General features: G+C 34.9%; 1 protein-coding gene across 1 annotated transcript; it reads right to left on the reverse strand.

Moving 5' to 3' along the window:
* Positions 1-1,331: 1,331 nt before the first annotated feature.
* LOC120178452 (glycerol kinase-like) lies at positions 1,332-20,163 on the reverse strand. Its single transcript, XM_039184292.1, has 4 exons — positions 19,879-20,163; positions 19,511-19,732; positions 18,203-19,169; positions 1,332-1,796 (listed from the first exon to the last, which is right to left on the reverse strand). The coding sequence occupies exons 1-4, from the start codon at positions 20,007-20,009 to the stop codon at positions 1,551-1,553; spliced, it is 1,566 nt and encodes a 521-aa protein (XP_039040223.1). The 5' UTR covers positions 20,010-20,163; the 3' UTR covers positions 1,332-1,550.
* Between the last annotated feature and the right edge of the window lie 147 nt (positions 20,164-20,310).

Below are 20,310 nucleotides of genomic sequence, written 5' to 3' on the forward strand. Positions count from 1 at the left end.
CATAACGGCACAGCGCAGCATCCAGCAACCTCAATGAAGATTATCTACTTGATTTTTAGGGGGAAAATCTCCCTTTTTTCTTTCTTTTAACATAACAGATAATTTCTCTGTTATTTATGGATATTCTTATTTAGTAGGACAAAGGACAATATGCTCACTTTCCAGGAAATGTTAGGTTCCTTTGTGAATCAGTTTACGAGAATGTGATTCTTTTAAATGATAGTGAGAAATTGAAAGAATGTGATTCTTTTGAATAAATGGAAAACTAATATCATATAAGATTATGGCTAAACTAATTAATGCTTTGTTGGTAATAAATATTTTTAAAAAAGGTAAAACTAATTTCATATTCTTAACAAAATAATTATAGGCTTAATGACTACAACTTACAATCCATGCTTTTTCAAACATCAGCATGTGAAAGTTATTAAATTTTACGTCTTTTAACACATGTTTTGCCCCTTTACTGTAACTTAACTATCTGTTCAATTATACTTACATCATGTTGTCTAGAGTGAGCAAGACTCGATTTAATTTGAAAATTTTGCGACGTTAAAAACTTAATTCAATTTGTAGTTTTATAAGATGTATTAGACTCGAAAAAGTTTTAAATTCGAGTTGAATTATAAAATAAAATTCAAATAATTCAAAATTTGGTAATCAGTGGATTAATTTTTAAGTTCGAGTTGAATCCCTCAATTCTAAATGATATATGTACAATGCACATGGGAAAAAATGAATATATATATATATATATAATTATTTAAATTATAATCAAATAGTACCATAATATTATAAATATTTATTATTAAATCTAAATAGAAACTCGAACAACTCAACTTGACTTGATTCAAATTTCATAAACTCGACTCGATTAGAAAAAATTTCAAATAAAATTTAAGTTATGAAATAATACTCGTCAATTCGTTTAATTTAATATTTTTTAGCTCGATTCAAATACTCACCTCTAATTATGTTATCACACGAGTCCATTTGGATAACCTTAGACTCAAATTACAAGGCCTATAATAGAGTTAGGAATTCAAATTTAATGGTTTCTCCTCAACAAGACATTATTTCGAGAATTAAATCTTGTTTCAAACCTATAATGGAAATTTATTGGTTTCTGTTTTTTCTTGAAATCCAAATATAGTAAATTATTATTTTGTCCTCCACCCATTTTTACGGTTTTATTTTGGTCATCCAACTAGTTTTTTTTAAATCATACTTAATATTATGTTTCGGTCATCCGCTGTTCAACAATAAACGAGATTACTAATATGATTTTTTTTTATTGATAATGTAAAAGCATAATATAGATCACTTAAATATGATTAACAACACATAATTAAGATTTTGGCAGTCATAATAAGAGAGTTATGTTGAAAGGAAAATCACTGAAGTAAAGCAATGACTACAACAATATTACATTAATCATTTTATTATAATTTATTCAGTTGAATGCAGAACCATTGTTTTCTTGTCTGTAAAAAATCTACAGAAAATATTAGTGTTACAATGAAGTTGAAACAGAATTCAGTGTTGATGTATCAACTTTCGAGATCGGCCAAACCGAATGTTCTTTCGACAGCTTTGCACCAAGAATCGACCTTCTTCTTCCTCTTTTCTTCGCTTAACGTCGGGGAGAATGTGGTTGAGGCGTTGAGCTTATGACCCGAAGCAAAGAGTTCATCTTCTTTCCACACACCTACAGCTATTCCAGCAGCATATGCAGCACCAAGAGCAGTTGTTTCTATGTCAGCTGGTCTCACCACGGGGCTTCCCAACAAGTCGGCCTGCGATCGATCAACCACGATTAAAACACAAAATCAGATGATCGGATGAAGAGAGCATGAATGGTTCAGATAGTCTCTTTGATTTTATACACACACACAGAGGTATGCATTGCAATGCAGCTGAGATTCTAAGAAAAACTTCCTTGATTGCAAAACAGTACTGAGCCAAAATGTATAAACGATGCATCAAGAACCTATGTCATGGCCCAGGTTGAATGCTTACTGAAGATACTATTTTTTATCCATTTATTATTATTATTATTATTAGTATTTATTATTATTATTAATATTATTATTATATTATTATTATTAATAAATAATTACAACTGGACCGGCCCAGTTACAAGCCAACTAGAACCGGTCCAGCCAACCAGAAACCCTAAAAGGTTTCAGCTAGGGTTTCTAAACCCTAGCCACACGCCAGCCGCCTCTGATGCTTCCAGATCCCAGCCGCCGCCTCACTGCCAAGTGGTCCAATGGTCCACTGCCGACGCCTCCGCCGCTGCCACGTTCCGAATGAAGGCTCCAGAAGATCAACGACGGCCGTCCACGCCAAGGCTACGGGGTGAGTCACCACTGGTAGTCCGGTGACTCACCAAAGCCCTCTCTTCGGACCGGTCCGATGACCGCACCGGTGGTGGCTATAAAAGCCACCACCCACCTGCAAGACAAAAAGAGGGACAGAGACCGCAAGAAGAGAAAGAAACAGAAAGAAAAATACAGAGAAAAAAAAAATAATAATAACAACAACAACAACTACCAACGATCCCAGTCCACAACAGCAGAGCAAAAATAGAAAGAAAAGAGAGAAGAGAAGCTTACCAAGGAAGCTTTGACCACCACCGGAATCACTGAACATCGTCGGAAAATCAAAAATACCGAAGGTATATTTACAGATCTGCTCCGATTGGGAGCCATTTAAGGAAAAAGAACATCGGAACCGTCCTTAGGACGGTCCGATCTATCTACTAGTATAAGAATAATTTTTTTCGGCCACCGGATGCGGTGGCCGGCGGTGACATTCACGGCGGCACACGGTGGCCGACCGATGACCGGCTTCCCTCCGGTGAGGGAAGCTAGAGAGAAGGCAGAGAGTTTGAAACTCTCTCGGTTTAGAGAGAGAGAAGGAAATGAGGAATGAAATGGTTGGCCCTTCGGGCCAGCCGATATTGGACATTTATAGTCCTTCCCGAACGACGTCGTTTCGGGAAGGACTATGCGCGTAATTACAAAATAGTTAAATCCCTTCCGCAGTCCTTAGTACTTGTAAACTTTACATTTTAGTCACTAAATTGAATTTTTAATATTTTTTAGTTCAGTCTTCGAATTTTAAATTTATTCATTTTAGTCCTTTTTATTAAAATAATATATTTAGGATAAATAACAGATTTAATCCTTTAATTTTAATAAATAAAGTTTTCATCCCTAGTTCATATTTTTAATTAATTTTATTTTTAAATTTGATTTTTAAATAAATTCATTTTAGTCACTAAGTTATTAAAATTAGAAAATAAAATATTTAATCCCTATAATTTCAATTAATTAGGAATTAGATTTAATTTTATTCATAATTTAATTATTTTATATGTTTTCATTTTATTGTTTAAAATATATTATTTTAGTGATATTTTTATTTTATTATACTGTTAAATATTTTTATATATACATATAATAAATATTTTTGATATCGAAGAAAAGGACAGTCTTAATACAACTGGATGTCCTATTCTGATATTTTATAATTAAAAATTAAATAATATTATTTAAAAACTAATATTTATCAATATCAAAGAAAAGAGCTGTCTTAAGGCACCTAGAAGTTCTTTTCGGATATTTTTAAATAAATAAATATTTTTTTTACAATTTTAAAATTATAAGATTATAAATTAAATATATTTTTGATTTTTTAAATTTTTAATAATAGAGACAATTTATAATTAAAAAGTACCAATTTTGGGCGTTGTAGGGGTGCTAATCCTTCCCTAAACGTAACCGACCACGAATCCCTGTTTATTATTAAAAAGAACGAATTTTTGGTTATAAAACGCAGATCAGTTCATCTTTTAAATATGGTTTTCTTAAAAACTATTTTAAAAGAAAATTTTTAGGTATTCGACCTACCTGATTCAAAAGGTCGATGGCGACTCACCAATTATTTTCAAAATTATTTATTAACATCAATTTCCCCTCCAAATTATAATATTTCGTGCCCGGACGAAAACCGGTTACGACAGCTTGGCGACTCTGCTGGGGACTTGTCAAACTTCAAAATTAATTATAAATTGTCTCTATCAGTTAGAAATTAAAAATTAATATATTAATTTTTAATTCTTTTCTTTCAAATTTTTTATTATTTATTATTTTTATATATTATTATTTATTATTTTATTTATTTATTTTATTCAAGAATTAATTATTTTATTTGTTTGTTAGAGGTTTGAACATTTCTCCTCACACACAACACTTGCATTGCATAACATAAGCTTTCTAATCAAGCTTGTCCTTTTTTAAGTGGGAGTGAAAGCGACGTCTTCGTGAGAATTTATTCTCCGTGTCAGACCTAGCAAGTAACTTTCGGGGTTCATATGCTCTATGTCTTCGTGAGAATTTATTCTCCGTGTCAGGCATAGAGAAATGTGTCCCCTTGAATTGAACTCGATCCGCTTAAGTCTGTAATGGACTAGGATTGAGGGTTTGACAGCCCAAGGGGGCATCAACAAGGACAATTCGAGTACCTTTACTCCTAGAACTGAAAACCTGCATATAATAAACCCTAGAAACTCTCCCGATCTGAAACTATGCCGAAATTTTGTCAGTAGGTATACACAAAGGAGAAATAAGCTCTAGCTTTTAATTTATTTTATTTCATTTTCTTTTTCCTGAATAAATGCATGTGAACTAGAAATCGTGCAGTTAAATTAAATTTTCCAAACAAAGCATGGAACTAGAAAGCATGAGGTTAAGATTTATACATTGATATATAGTTTTTTTTTAGTTGGTACTAACTATTCTATTTTTTTTTCATGTATATTACATTGCTCTAATCCGTTCATATTGATTTCTTTTGTTTGCATTACATGATCATGGCATAACCAAAAGGTGTTGACTTAAAAGACTGTTCATCATATTGGAAAGAAATCGTAAATGGACAAAAAGTTTTATGATCAAACAAAATATGATGCGGCCAAAGAAAGACATCCTGAAGAAACTACGAGGATCGAGGGAAGTTCTGTACATAGAGAACCGGTTATATTAATACCAAAAGTATTAATCAAAGATCCTATCAGATTGATACCAAAAGCAATCTATGGTAAGAGCATCAGTCAGGGCATTCAGAGTAGTGGAGATTTTTATGAAACCCAAGCATATTATTTGAAGGACTTGAACGACCAAAACAAGAAATTGAGCACAGAAATGAAAACCATGCATGAAGATTTTCAAAAGATCAGTCAAGCCTTTCAAAATGCTAGCCTAGGAGGTACCCCAGAAGAATGGATAACAGGGGTCACCAAGCTGAAAAAGAGCTGCAACATATATGAAGATCTTGTTCAAGAACTTCTTGGACAGAAAAGATCTCTTACAAAGGAAAATGAGCAACTCCGAGAAGTGACACAGAAAATGAAAGAGAATGTCATGGAAGAGGTTACAGTCCAGACAAGCAATATGTCCCTTAAGTTGATAGACTAATTTGGCTTTGGAGAAGTTAGGAATGAAATATATCCCTATATGTAAAGTTTTGTTTTATGTACCGAAACTTTGCGTTCAATGAAATCTGTTCTAAGATGATCACTCTTGAGTAACACCTTTTCATACATGCATTTGTATTTTGCATTTGTACATTTTTACGTTTGTATTTACATTTACATTTTTAAATTTACATCATGCATTAAAACATATTTAATTAAATAATAATGTTTATTTATTTTCAATATCAAAGAAAAGGGCAGTCTTAATATAACTGGATGTCCTATTCTGGTATTTTAAATAATTTACATTTACATTTTACATTTGCATATTTACATTTGGCATTTTGCATTTGTATTGCACAATTTGTATTCTTATTATTACATTCACATATTTACATTTGCATTTAGCATCTTTGCATTTTTTATGTCATAATACATTAAAACATTCATTCATTAAAATAAGGATTTCAAATGAAGTGATCTTGGTTTTTCCTTGAAGCAAGAACGCTCAGCACGACACAAGAAAAATGTTTAAAGAAACTGAAGATAGGCTAGCCAAATTGAGATAAAGCAGAAAGAAATACAAGAGGAATTGAGGAGCAAGTTGGCACAAATCGAAGCTAATTCTCAGATCGATCTACTGAACAATATGAAAGAAATGATTGATAAGCATTTGACTGCTGGAAAGAGTCTTGTTAAAAACCCCACAAATTCTTTGGGTGTTACACCTGTTCATATTCCTGAGTTCACCTCTGTACCCCAGGAAATTCAATCACCGATTTACTTCGCTGTTAAGAACTCACAATATCAAGCTGAAGCTTCGTTCCCCGCTGATTGTCCTATTACTTCTGAGTTAAAGTCAGATAAATTTGTAATGAGGTCCTTGACTCAAATGAATTAGTTGAAAAGAAAAAACTCATCCAAAGATTGAAAAATGTAGAAGAGGGAATAAAATCTAAAGAGAGGGTTGAGTCATTTTATGGGTTTGAAGCCAAAGAGTTAAGTTTGGTCCCTGACCTAATTATCCCACCAAAGTTCAAGGTTCCAGATTTCGAGAAGTATAATGGGACCACATGCCCTTCATCTCATATCACCATGTACTGTCGTCGCATGACTGGCTATGTGAAGAATGAAAAGTTATTGATCCACTATTTTCAAGATAGTTTATCTGGACCTGCTTCCAAATGGTATAATCAGCTAAAACGTACTCAAATACGTTATTGGAAAGACTTAGCTCAAGCATTTTTGAGTCAATACAAGCACATGACTGATATGGCCCCTGATCGAACAATGTTGTAAAGCATGAATATGAAGTGTAATGAAAGCTTTCGATAATATTCACAACGATGGAAAGACGTTGCTTCTCAAGTACATCCACCATTGACTGAAAAAGAGTTCACTACTTTGTTCATTAGCACATTAAAATTTCCTTATGTTAATCACATGATAGGCTTGTCCCTAATAATTTCTCTGACATCATCATAATTGGAGAAATCATCAAAATGGCTATCAAGAATGGCAAGATAAGAGGCTCTGACAATACTAAAGTCAAGAAAGAAGCTGGGGTTAATACAGTGAGGTTTTATTCAGTTAAACATGGTGCCAAATCTTATAGAGTGATCAAGAAGAAAAAGAATGTGCAGGGATTTCAATTTCCTCCCTTCCACTGTTCGAGTGAAAAGTTGCATCCAAAAATGCTCTCAGCCAGATCAATTACTCCACAACTTGATCAATCACAGTGGCCGCCAAATGATAATTGGACCTATAAGGAAGTTCCTTGGATAAATCAAACTGGAATTCCAAATTGATCAGCTAAGGTTCCTGGTAACCTTAAGAGAAATTTCCCAGACCCTTTAGAGCAAGCAATTTAAAAATATAAGGTAAAAGAAGGGGTGAAGGTTCAATGTTCAGAAATTGTTTCTTCAACAGAAACTAATATAACCAAATCCTATGAAGAATATTGGGCACAAGAAAATGGGAAAAGAAATCAAAAGGCTCCCATGGATGTAATTTGAGATTGGCTTATAGGTCTAAGAAAGAATGAGGCAGATATAACCCAGAAGACATCTCAGATACCTATATCAGATTTTCCGAAAACCAATAAGGCAAGGGGAAACTTAAGGAGTCTGGTTAATACTACCCCAGTTATAGCTGAAATGAGCATTCAGAACCCCCTCAATAACATGAGAGCATTCATTTGTTCAGAACGATCAAAGAAAGTGATAGCCTCGCGAGCAAGAAAAACTCTAAAGGTATTTCAAGAATCTATCTCAGACATGTACCCTCATTTTGTTAAAGGTCAATACATTACACCAAGATTGGTGAAGGTGTCACCAAGTCCTTATGCTCATTGCTATGATCAAAATAGCTTCTGTAATTTTCACTTGGGAGTATCTGGACAGTCAATAGGGAATTGTTGGTCACTGTTAAAAGAAATTGAGACACTCGTTGATAAGGGAGTCTTGACACAAGAAATGATCAAGAAATGGGGGGCAAATAAGGATAAAGATCCTGGGCTAAGTACACACCCAACATTAGAGGAATAATGATGCATAAACAAGTGGAAATGTTATCTACCACTGTAGTACTTTCTATTTTCCGCATCTTGTTTGAATATGTTTTTTGTTCCTTTCTCCACTTGTTGTGCAATAAATAAATGTGTGTTACTTTTATGGTTATGAGCAAGGAATCAAGTTTTAATCTTGAGATTATTGAGTATCAAGTAGATTAAATATTCTTTTAAATTTTCAAGAGTTATAGATCTATTGGCAAGTGATAAAATTATATCTTCCATATCCCATCCAACACCAATTACTCGACCTTTACCAAAACCAAATCCTGACACTACATTTATCTGAGACTCTGCAGAAATGTCTCTACCTGTTTTGAGACACAAACTCTAGATGTTTACCTTCTCGGGTAGAGTCGGTTGATTGATGATACTACCTTCCACCATATACATGACTTTATAAGTCACACATTTGTCTTTTCGAACACAAAACCATCATAAATTAAAAGACCTCAAAAGAACCAAACTTTCAATTATCCGTGAATTTTACTGCAAGAAGAGACGAGATGAGGCATCAAGAACAAACTCATTGATGATAATTTCGAGTGATTAGGGCATACTCAAAGAAGAAGGGGAAAATGATTGATTGAAATAAATATATCATGCATTAATTACATTTTTTCATGTGAATAAAGTTAATCTTGAATATTCATCCCCCTGCGGATACCTCTTTTTACAAAGGTTTCTGTGTATGAAATGAGGAACGGCATTGTTTCATTTATCCTTTTATATATATATAAATATATCATTTGTTGTCCCCACTTGAGCCTGAATAATTTTTCTTCTGATTCAACCCTAACCAAGGATCACCCTCCACGTTAGGGGGCAAGGTGAAAGATATTTGCTCACAAGAATGAAGATTGTCAATACAGTTTTATTACGGAGACAAGTTTCCATGAAGTCATGAAAGTTTTGAACTACAAAGTATGTCAAATACAGAGTGCTTGAAAATCAATCCAATCAAGAATAATGGAAAACCTCCAAAATGCAAAAGGAAAAGGAGGTACTCAAAGCAAGTGAAGTATTATACTCATCCTGCAAAGAAAGAAGAAAAAAAAAAGAAAAAAAAAAAAAGAAAAAAATTGAATCAAGATGAGTGATTTATTGAGTCTCAAGTTACAAGGTTGATCAAGTACAAACAAGAAGAGCAAGAAATGCTAGAGATATGATAAAATGGAAATGAATCCAAAAATTGGCAGTCTAGAAGGATCCAGATGATGAAAAAATCCCCAACAAAACAGATCCAAGTTAAGCAAGGCAAGGTAATGGCATCAGAATGAATTGATCCTTGGTTTGATTACCCTTAAACACTTATTTGGGCCTTTTTATTCCTTTCTTTCGTAACCATAAGCCATGGCCTACGTTACGTACCCGAAAAGTCCATTTTAATCATACATGGATTTCTAAGTAAAAGAGAATATCTTTAGAATTCATTCCGCCTCTCAAGATTGATTTTTATTTGCAAAAATTGGTTTTTAAAATCTTTAATACATGATATGAAAAATGATAAAAGGGGGGTTCAAGATGTAAATTTTTAAATAACATCTTAGAACCAAAGGAGGATTCGAGTTGAAAACCTGAAAAGGCGGCTCGAATATTGAATGGTGCAACAACGACATAAGAGACGATCTTAAGCTCTTAATAAAGCACCACACATCTCAAAAAACGTTCCTGAGATTCTGGAAACGAGAAGCATCTCTACAAGATGAGTATAACAACCATTTCTTCAAGTTAGTGGAAGCCCGAAGCGACATACTGAACCAACTTGAAAGAACCTACTTTACCAAAATCAACCTACACCTCAAATCAGTCAATAATTTTGACACTTGCCATAGGACTATGATTTTTGAATGATTTAAAAGTGTAGTTGATTTATTTGATATTCATTAAACTCCTTGTTTATGATTCGATTATATTGTGAACCTGAAAGGGGTAATACTTTGCAAAATTCTTTCATTCTTCAATAAAGAAAGGAAAAAAAAAAACATTTTCAAACAGTACAGTCTCAAATGAGGAAGGTCCTTAAAGCAATTGTTACTTATTCTACCTCTGTTGTAGAAAAAGAATGAACGAAGCCAGAATAATGAAGCACTTCACATTTTTGAAGGCAAGTGGTCCAAGAAGCCAGAAAGTCTGGAGAATTGAACTTGTGACACTCTCCTATGACATTATTAGCAGCTCATCAAGAAAGATTATCGTTTATCTCATGCTGAGGGCAATAAGCATCACCGGATAGATTATTTTCCCCAACCATCAATTCATGTTCTCTAGAAGATTACATTATAGAACCATGAGCAAGTCACTACCTGCCCTCTGGTTATACCGTGATGCTGGCTCAAGTCTTGATACATCATTGCTATTTCTTCTATGCCGATCACTTTCTTTGTCAAGATGATACCCATTATGTCTTTCAGAAGATTGCTGAATTTGAATTTGAGGACTTATTGTACAGAATAAGACATTGGAACAAATTCGACATTTGTATGCTGTACAGGATTCCAAAAGTTGAGATAACCAGTTTTACCATCAACTAAACCTTTCCATAGTTAAGGAAGAGTGAGATATGGAAGTGTGTATTTTGGAGCAGCAGAAGAGACAGCTGTCGTAGCAGTCATTACAAGAAAATGCACCAACAAAAATCTTCTAGTTAATCATGATGATGTTTATGCTTCCGGTAAGATTGTTACACGGGATGCTACCGACAACAAGGTCGAATCCGCCAAATCTATTCATCAATTGCTCTAACCGATCACCATTCAGTTCTTGCACCTCTGTTTTCAAAGATATACTAAGACAATAGAAGGCGATCTTTGCAACACTGATTCCAGCAAAAAGAAACAAGACATTGATATCACTGGGAAACATGTCTCTAAACAGATCCTTATGTATGGTTTTTAAGGAAACCTAGAAGTATTTCCACCTCATCAGGTTCAAGTGGAGCAACTTTATTCCTTCCAACCCATACTAGATTCCATTTTCAGCACTCATCAAGAACAAACTTCTGGACACTCTAAGGTGGCTCATTGTCATAAGCTTCAAGAACCTTACAGATCCTTTCTGTCAATTTGGCACTTCCTGTACATGTTTATAAACAGTCCAACTTTGTTTTTGGATTCCAAGAAGGCCTCATTTCTTTGTCAATGGAAAAGCATCAGCACATGGAGGAAGCAGAATAAGAAAAACTCTGTTCTTAATTGGCAGATTATGAATATAGCCTATTTTCAGTGTGACAGCATGAAAATGCTTCGAATCTACAAATTCTGGCTTTACATCGAGTCAGTACTGTGATATCCCAGTCCAAACATTAAATGGAACAAATGAATTTGCTCATAGCATCTTCTGGAAGTGTTCTTTGAGTTATCTGATCTGGTTTGGCAAAACCAATCATTGAATTTAGAAGATGAATTTGTTCATAGCATCTTTTGGAAGTGTTCTTTGAGTTATCTAATCTGGTTGGACAGAACCAATCATTGAATTTGGAAGATGAATTTGCTCATAGTAGAAATAAGGAGACTCAATAGCATCTTCTGGAAGTGTTCTTTGAGTTATCTGATCTGTTTCGGTAGGAACCCCAGAACCGATCATTGGAATTGAAAGATGAACTGCATGATCATCTTCATTAAGAAGCTTCTTTTCAAGCTTCCTATGCTTCTTCCTTTTCCACAAATCATAGCCCAAGTTTCACCTTTGCTTGTAATTGGGATCATTGCATAATGGCTTCCTATCTTCTACCATAAGAAGTGCATCAGTAACCTTAGCCATTTGATCAGCACATATAAAATCTATCAATTCTGCAATTGATGAATCTGAACCACATCTCTCCATGGTTATTGAAGCCTCAGCCTCTGAGAATCCCATTTTTGTCAAGTATAACAGTTTACTCTCCTCATCAGAATCAGAATTCATGATTTCCTCGATATCAGAAGAACTATCAATATCTGTGAAATCATCCTGAAAGATCGCTTCATAATCAGATGAGTTGTTATCAGGATCAACATGTTGCATGGGTGCGAAATTTTGATATAGCTTGTACCATTGTATATGTAGTATTGCCATTGCATCAGATTACTGTTTGCATAAATTGGTTTCTCTCCCACAGAAAAGTATATTTCAGAGATGGCCTTCACTGAAAGATGATAAGCCGCTGTGTCAGCCTGGAACGGATTACCAAGCTATTTTTACTACTCTGTCTGATTAAATCCCTCTAGATTCAGAAAATGGTCACCTCATTCAGAAGACACATATCTCAGACATTTCCGTCAGAATGATTGAGTACTTCTTAAGTTTGCGACAACATAAAGAGAATTCCTCCAGTTACTTGACAACACTGCTGTTTAGTGACACCATAATGAGAGCATTCAAGATAAACAGATTTGGGGCACGAATAAATCTACAAGTACCTACAACAGTGCATTGTCAAAATTAGACCTCATGAGGGTCATGATATTCCAGTCAAACAGACATTAAGAATAAATCAGAAGCAGAATATTGGGGCATCTCGAAAGCCCATTTCAGACAGAAATGTTTCATGTGTGACATCTTGAGGGCTCATTTCCACCAGAAATAGAATATTGAGGCATTTTGAAGGCTCACAACAATATGAATATTTGGGCATTCTTGGAGGCTCATCTCAACAAGAAGTAATGTTGAGCATACTTTTAGCATCTGTATCAGCAAATGTTGGGACATTTTAAAGGTTCCTTCAGACAGATCCATGTGGGGCATTTTGAAGGCTCAGATTAACAAGAAGCAAATGTTGGGGCATGCTGAAAGCCCATTTCAATCAGAATCAAGAATGTCGATGCATTATGCACGCTTGTATTAGCCCATGTTGGGGCATGCTGAAGGCCCATATCATCATGTGTCAAGATCATTGACTTGAAAAAATATTTCCAATGAGACAGAAAGATATGAAGAATGAAAATGGTGAAACAGTGACAGTCGAACTGACTATATATAATTGCTTCGTTCATCAGGCAGTTACATTATGATCATGTTGTTGAACAAATGTTTACTCAGCAAGTATGTTTTCAAAAACCTAATCTTCTTAACCGTATGTCACATGACAGTGTGTTCTTTGATAAACTACATTACGGTTGCATGAATAAAGATGATCCCCAGGCAGACTACTCGATCCAGGGTTCAGTTCCTCAAGATCTCAGCATTCAATTTGGCCTTCTGTGTGTCGGTGATAATTGAAAATATTTCTTTGAGATTCCTAGCAAATAGTTTCAACCATACTATTGAGATTATGAAGCTGTTTTTCACATCAGTTTTTGCTTGCTTGATGACATTGAAAAAGGAGACTTGACTCTCACTTATATTACTGTTATTCCCGTTGTTATTTGGGATCATCATTGCTAGCCAAGATGAATTGAGTTTCCATCTATTTTGGGTTTTATCATGTGTGTTTCATCCCCAGCAGCAAGAATTCCACGAATATCTTTCCATACATAGCTCTTATAGTGGGTGTGTTTCTAATTCTTACAACGCTCATTACAGGAGAAAACGTGATCAATATCACACTTGCCCTTGCTCGAGATGATATCAAGATCAGTTGGTATCTTTTATTTAACTTGACACTAGCATATATCGTGAATTTGACCAACTTTTTGGTCATACCAACATCTCACTTATATCCCCACTGAGTTTTGTTCTCAAGTGATCTTGTGATATCATACAAAAACTTTGAACACAAGGCAAAGAGCTTCAATAATTGAGAAATCTGAGCAGAGTCCACAGAAAAGGATGAATGTGTTGTCAAATGTTTTACATCCCACAGAAAAGGATGAATGTGTTGTCAAGTGTTTTACATCTAAGCTGAAACCACATGAGATGAAGAATATGTTATCAAATGTTTTACGAACCAGTTATTCTGATGTTGAACCAATGTTGTGATCATATGGTTTCCATTTTTGATCCAAGATGAAGTTTGTCTTCTTCAACTTCAAGATTATAAGATGAGATATGATGAAGATTTTTTTTTCCGCAGATGGAGAGCTGAAATTTTAACCACAAGGAACCAATTAAATATGGAGACATGAAATGAATTGAGATAAATCCTCCTTGTGATATGTTTCAAGAGTCGAATCAGAACAAACTCTACTCTCCTAATTAATCCCTGCTGAGTCAGGCATATCTACATCTACACTCTTCAAAGATGATAGATTCTCTTTTTAAAGATAACAGATTCTCTTTTCAAAGATGAAAACTTTATGGGATTTCTACACAAGTCCAAGCAAAGAAAGTTGGTTTTATCCAAGACAAAATGGGGTATCAAGGTCATAGTTCTGATTACGACAAGAGTTCCACAAACGAAACAATTCTTCTGAGACTTTCATAAAGCAAAGAAGACATAAAGATACAAGTTGATCAGATGGTTCTTCAGAAATTCAAGCTTGATAGCATAAGTTGCTACACTGATATCCAGAGGTGAACCTGGCAATAAATGATGAAGTGGAGGAAAATCGAGTTCACCACTTTGAAGTCAAATGAAGATTGCATCACCATTCATGCATCATATTTAGACATTTTCAAAATAGGAACATTTTTATTCATTTTATCCATGTTGAATATTTGACAGGAATTTTCAAAGATTTTAGCAAAGATTCAAATTCATCATTTGGTGGATCATCATTACCAGAGAAGGTTCATAATGAGAAGAACTCATCTGAAGAAGGAAGAAGAAGTTCATAATGAGAAGAATTTGTTCAACCTTTTACCTGAATCCATCATTTGGTGGATCATCTTTTCCAGAGAAAGTTCATAATGAGAAGAACTCATCTGAAGAAGGAAGAAGAAGTTCATAATGAGAAGAATTTGTTCAACCTTTTACCTGAATCCATCATTTGGTGGATCATCTTTTCCAGAGAAAGTTCATAATGAGAAGAACTCATCTGAAGAAGGAAGAAGAAGTTCATAATGAGAAGAATTTGTTCAACCTTTTACCTGAATCCATCATTTGGTGGATCATCTTTTCCAGAGAAGGTTCATAATGAGAAGAACTCATCTGAAGAAGGAAGAAGAAGTTCATAATGAGAAGAATTTGTTCAACCTTTTACCTGAATCCATCATTTGGTGGATCATCTTTTCCAGAGAAAGTTCATAATGAGAAGAACTCATCTGAAGAAGGAAGAAGAAGTTCATAATGAGAAGAATTTGTTCAACCTTTTACCTGAATCCATCATTTGGTGGATCATCTTTTCCAGAGAAAGTTCATAATGAGAAGAACTCATCTGAAGAAGGAAGAAGAAGTTCATAATGAGAAGAATTTGTTCAACCTTTTACCTGAATCCATCATTTGGTGGATCATCATTACCAGAGAAGGTTCATAATGAGAAGAACTCATCTGAAGAAGGAAGAAGAAGTTCATAATGAGAAGAATTTGTTCAACCTTTTACCTGAATCCATCATTTGGTGGATCATCTTTTCCAGAGAAAGTTCATAATGAGAAGAACTCATCTGAAGAAGGAAGAAGAAGTTCATAATGAGAAGAATTTGTTCAACCTTTTACCTGAATCCATCATTTGGTGGATCATTTTTTTTTCCAGAGAAAGTTCATAATGAGAAGAACTCATCTGAAGAAGGAAGAAGAAGTTCATAATGAGAAGAACTTGTTCAACTTTTTGTTTAAATTCATCATTTGATGGATCAACATGGCCAAAGAAAGTTCATGAATGAGAAGAACTCATCTGAAGAAGGAAGAAGAAGTTCATAATGAGAAGAGCTTGTTCAACCTTTGTTTGATATCATCTGAAGAAAGAAGAGAAAGTTCATAATGAGAAGAACTCATCAAGAGTTTATTCAACCTTTTGAATGACTCTATCACAGAAAGGAGGTCATCATCATCCCCAGCAGAGAGTTCATAATAAGAAGAACTTATTTGGAGAGAGAGAAGAATTTACTCAATATCTCCATTATAATCAAAGTAAAGTCAAATGGATAAAAAATTTTATTATCTTTTCATCTTTGCCCTATTCTTGTTAACACAAGAATGAGCAAAGAGGGGCAGCTGAAGATACTATTTTTTATCCATTTTATTATTATTATTATTATTATTAGTATTTATTATTATTATTAATATTATATATTATTATTATTATTATTATTTAATAAATAATTACAACTGGACCGGCCCAGTTACAAGCCAACTAGAACCGGTCCAGCCAACCAGAAACCCTAAAAGGTTTCAGCTAGGGTTTCTAAACCCTAGCCACACGCCAGCCGCCTCTGATGCTTCCAGATCCCAGCCGCCGCCTCACTGCCAAGTGGTCCAATGGTCCACTGCCGACGCCTCCGCCGCTGCCACGTTCCGAATGAAGGCTCCAGAAGATCAACGACGGCCGTCCACGCCAAGGCTACGGGGTGAGTCACCACTGGTAGTCCGGTGACTCACCAAAGCCCTCTCTTCGGACCGGTCCGATGACCGCACCGGTGGTGGCTATAAAAGCCACCACCCACCTGCAAGACAAAAAGAGGGACAGAGACCGCAAGAAGAGAAAGAAACAGAAAGAAAAATACAGAGAAAAAAAAAATAATAACAACAACAACTACCAACGATCCCAGTCCACAACAGCAGAGCAAAAATAGAAAGAAAAGAGAAGAGAAGCTTACCAAGGAAGCTTTGACCACCACCGGAATCACTGAACATCGTCGGAAAATCAAAAATACCGAAGGTATATTTACAGATCTGCTCCGATTGGGAGCCATTTAAGGAAAAAGAACATCGGAACCGTCCTTAGGACGGTCCGATCTATCTACTAGTATAAGAATAATTTTTTTTCGGCCACCGGATGCGGTGGCCGGCGGTGACATTCACGGCGGCACACGGTGGCCGACCGATGACCGGCTTCCCTCCGGTGAGGGAAGCTAGAGAGAAGGCAGAGAGTTTGAAACTCTCTCGGTTTAGAGAGAGAGAAGGAAATGAGGAATGAAATGGTTGGCCCTTCGGGCCAGCCGATATTGGACATTTATAGTCCTTCCCGAACGACGTCGTTTCGGGAAGGACTATGCGCGTAATTACAAAATAGTTAAATCCCTTCCGCAGTCCTTAGTACTTGTAAACTTTACATTTTAGTCACTAAATTGAATTTTTAATATTTTTTAGTTCAGTCTTCGAATTTTAAATTTATTCATTTTAGTCCTTTTTATTAAAATAATATATTTAGGATAAATAACAGATTTAATCCTTTAATTTTAATAAATAAAGTTTTCATCCCTAGTTCATATTTTTTAATTAATTTTATTTTTAAATTTGATTTTTAAATAAATTCATTTTAGTCACTAAGTTATTAAAATTAGAAAATAAAATATTTAATCCCTATAATTTCAATTAATTAGGAATTAGATTTAATTTTATTCATAATTTAATTATTTTATATGTTTTCATTTTATTGTTTAAAATATATTATTTTAGTGATATTTTTATTTTATTATACCGTTAAATATTTTTATATATACATATAATAAATATTTTTGATATCGAAGAAAAGGACAGTCTTAATACAACTGGATGTCCTATTCTGATATTTTATAATTAAAAATTAAATAATATTATTTAAAAACTAATATTTATCAATATCAAAGAAAAGAGCTGTCTTAAGGCACCTAGAAGTTCTTTTCGGATATTTTTAAATAAATAAATATTTTTTTTTTACAATTTTAAAATTATAAGATTATAAATTAAATATATTTTTGATTTTTTAAATTTTTAATAATAGAGACAATTTATAATTAAAAAGTACCAATTTTGGGCGTTGTAGGGGTGCTAATCCTTCCCTAAACGTAACCGACCACGAATCCCTGTTTATTATTAAAAAGAACGAATTTTTGGTTATAAAACGCAGATCAGTTCATCTTTTAAATATGGTTTTCTTAAAAACTATTTTAAAAGAAAATTTTTAGGTATTCGACCTACCTGATTCAAAAGGTCGATGGCGACTCACCAATTATTTTCAAAATTATTTATTAACATCAATTTCCCCTCCAAATTATAATATTTCGTGCCCGGACGAAAACCGGTTACGACACTTACAATGTCGATCTGAAATTCGCATGCCAAACTGGAATGCTTAAATTCATTGACAGCAACAAGCCATATAAAAGCTAGTGAAAAGGAAAACAAGAAAACAACAGGTAAAGAGAGCTCTAACCTGAATTTGCATCAAGAGGTTGTTGACAGTGGCACCTCCATCCACCCTAAGCAAGAACTCTCCCTTTTCAGTCGTAACCTCACCCTTCTCCCCTGCATCTTTGTGCATTGAATCCAATACATCTTTCACTTGAAAACACATGCTTTCGAGCACCGCACGAGCAATGTGAGACTTGCTTGTAAACCTAGTGATTCCGATGCAAACTCCACGGGCATCATCTCGCCACCATGGAGCAAACAATCCATTAAAAGCAGGAACAAAGTAAACCCCACCTGTGGAATCGACTTCCGATGCCAAAGTTTCAATCTCACTTGCAGTGGAAATTATTCCAAGACTGTCTCTTAGCCACTGAACTGCAGCTCCAGCAATAGCAATAGATCCCTCTAAAGCATAGTTGGTCGGTGCTTTTGGACCAAGCTTGAATGCAAGCGTGGTTAGTAGCCCATGATTTGACTTAACAGGCTCAGTACCTGTGTTGAGCATGATGAAGGCACCAGTTCCATAAGTGCTTTTGGCCTCACCCTTTAGGCAAGCTTGACCAACCATTGCAGCATGCTGATCACCAAGACATCCTGCAATAGGAACATCAAAAGCAGGCCACCCTTTGCTGATTTTACCGATGAACTCGGCATTACTTACGATTTTCGGAAGAATTTCAGCTGGAATTCTGAGAGTTTTCAATGTGGTTTTATCCCAATCAAGGGTTTTGAGGTTCATGAGCATAGTACGTGATGCATTAGAGACATCGGTGACATGTAATCCGCCATTTACACCGCCTGTTAAGTTCCAGATTAACCATGTGTCTATAGTTCCAAACAAGGCATCCCCTTTTTCAATAGCAGCTTTAACCTCTTCCTTGTTCTCCATCAACCATAGCAGCTTCACTGCACTAAAATAAGTGCTTAAAGGCAAACCACATGATTCCACAAAATGTGTTCTCCCTCCTGGTAGTTCTTTCTCCAATTTCCTAATATGAAGATCAACTCAAACATCAATTACATACAACTCAAACTAGGCTATTGATAGCAAACTAAAGGAATTCATGATTACAGGAACCCAGGGAATATAAATCAAACCAATTCCAAGTATGAAAAACATTTCTCGCTTATGATTGAAACCTATCAATAATCCAAAACTTTAACAACCAATTCAAAAAAAAAACAAAAACAAAAAACTGAGCAACATCAAAGATAAGGAAGGAAATCGAGATGAAAATAGAACCAGTAAGCTTTCTTATCCCCAAAACAAGAAAACAGCCAACAAAGAGAAAAAAACTAACGAAGGAGATTGATATAAGAAAAGGATTACCTGCAAATGGAGCTGGTACGAACATCCATCCAAACGATGGCGTTATGGAGAGGACAACCAGTAGATTTGCTCCAAACAACAGTGGTTTCTCTTTGGTTGGTCAATCCAATGGCTTTGAGTCCACTGTCAACATTGTGTCCATCAGCAGTAGCCTTGTCCAGTGCCTTTCTGATGCACGATCTCACGCTCTCCAATATCTCCATTGGATCATGCTCCACCCATCTAACACCCCCCACGAAATTCCAGAAAAAAAAAACAAAAGAAAAGAAACGCCAATAAACACATCAACAAATTCAAATCTTCAAGCGATATCAACCATGCCCAAAATGAAAAAAAATCGATTTGGAAGTAAGTATTGAAAGGAGTACCCGGCTTCAGGATAGAACTGAGTGAACTCGATCTGGTGGGAACCGATGATTCGAGCAGAATTGTCATAGATTAAGAACCGGGTGCTGGTGGTGCCTTGGTCGATGGAGGCGATGTAAATTTCTCCCGGCATTTTTGTTCTTCTCGGTTGTCGGTCAACTTGGATGCAGAGATGGGTGGCTTTTATATATATTGGAATGGTCGTAGGTGATTATTATTTAATTTTCTAGGAAATTATTTCCTTATTTTCTCGGGAATGTGGCCGAAAGTTTATCCAAACATCTTTCAAATCCAAGAAGAAAGGAAATCATGTCATCTATAATTGTGGATAACCTCAAAGCGATTATGGCAGTGAAATTGAATACTAATTTCATAATCAGATTTGCAAAATGTTTCCTTTTATATTTGATTTTGGGTTTAACGGATTCTTCTTT

The sequence above is a fragment of the Hibiscus syriacus genome, unplaced genomic scaffold (genome assembly GCF_006381635.1).
Source record: "Hibiscus syriacus cultivar Baekdansim isolate YM2019G1 unplaced genomic scaffold, ASM638163v2 tig00112350_pilon, whole genome shotgun sequence".
In the NCBI taxonomy this organism is placed as follows: domain Eukaryota; kingdom Viridiplantae; phylum Streptophyta; class Magnoliopsida; order Malvales; family Malvaceae; genus Hibiscus; species Hibiscus syriacus.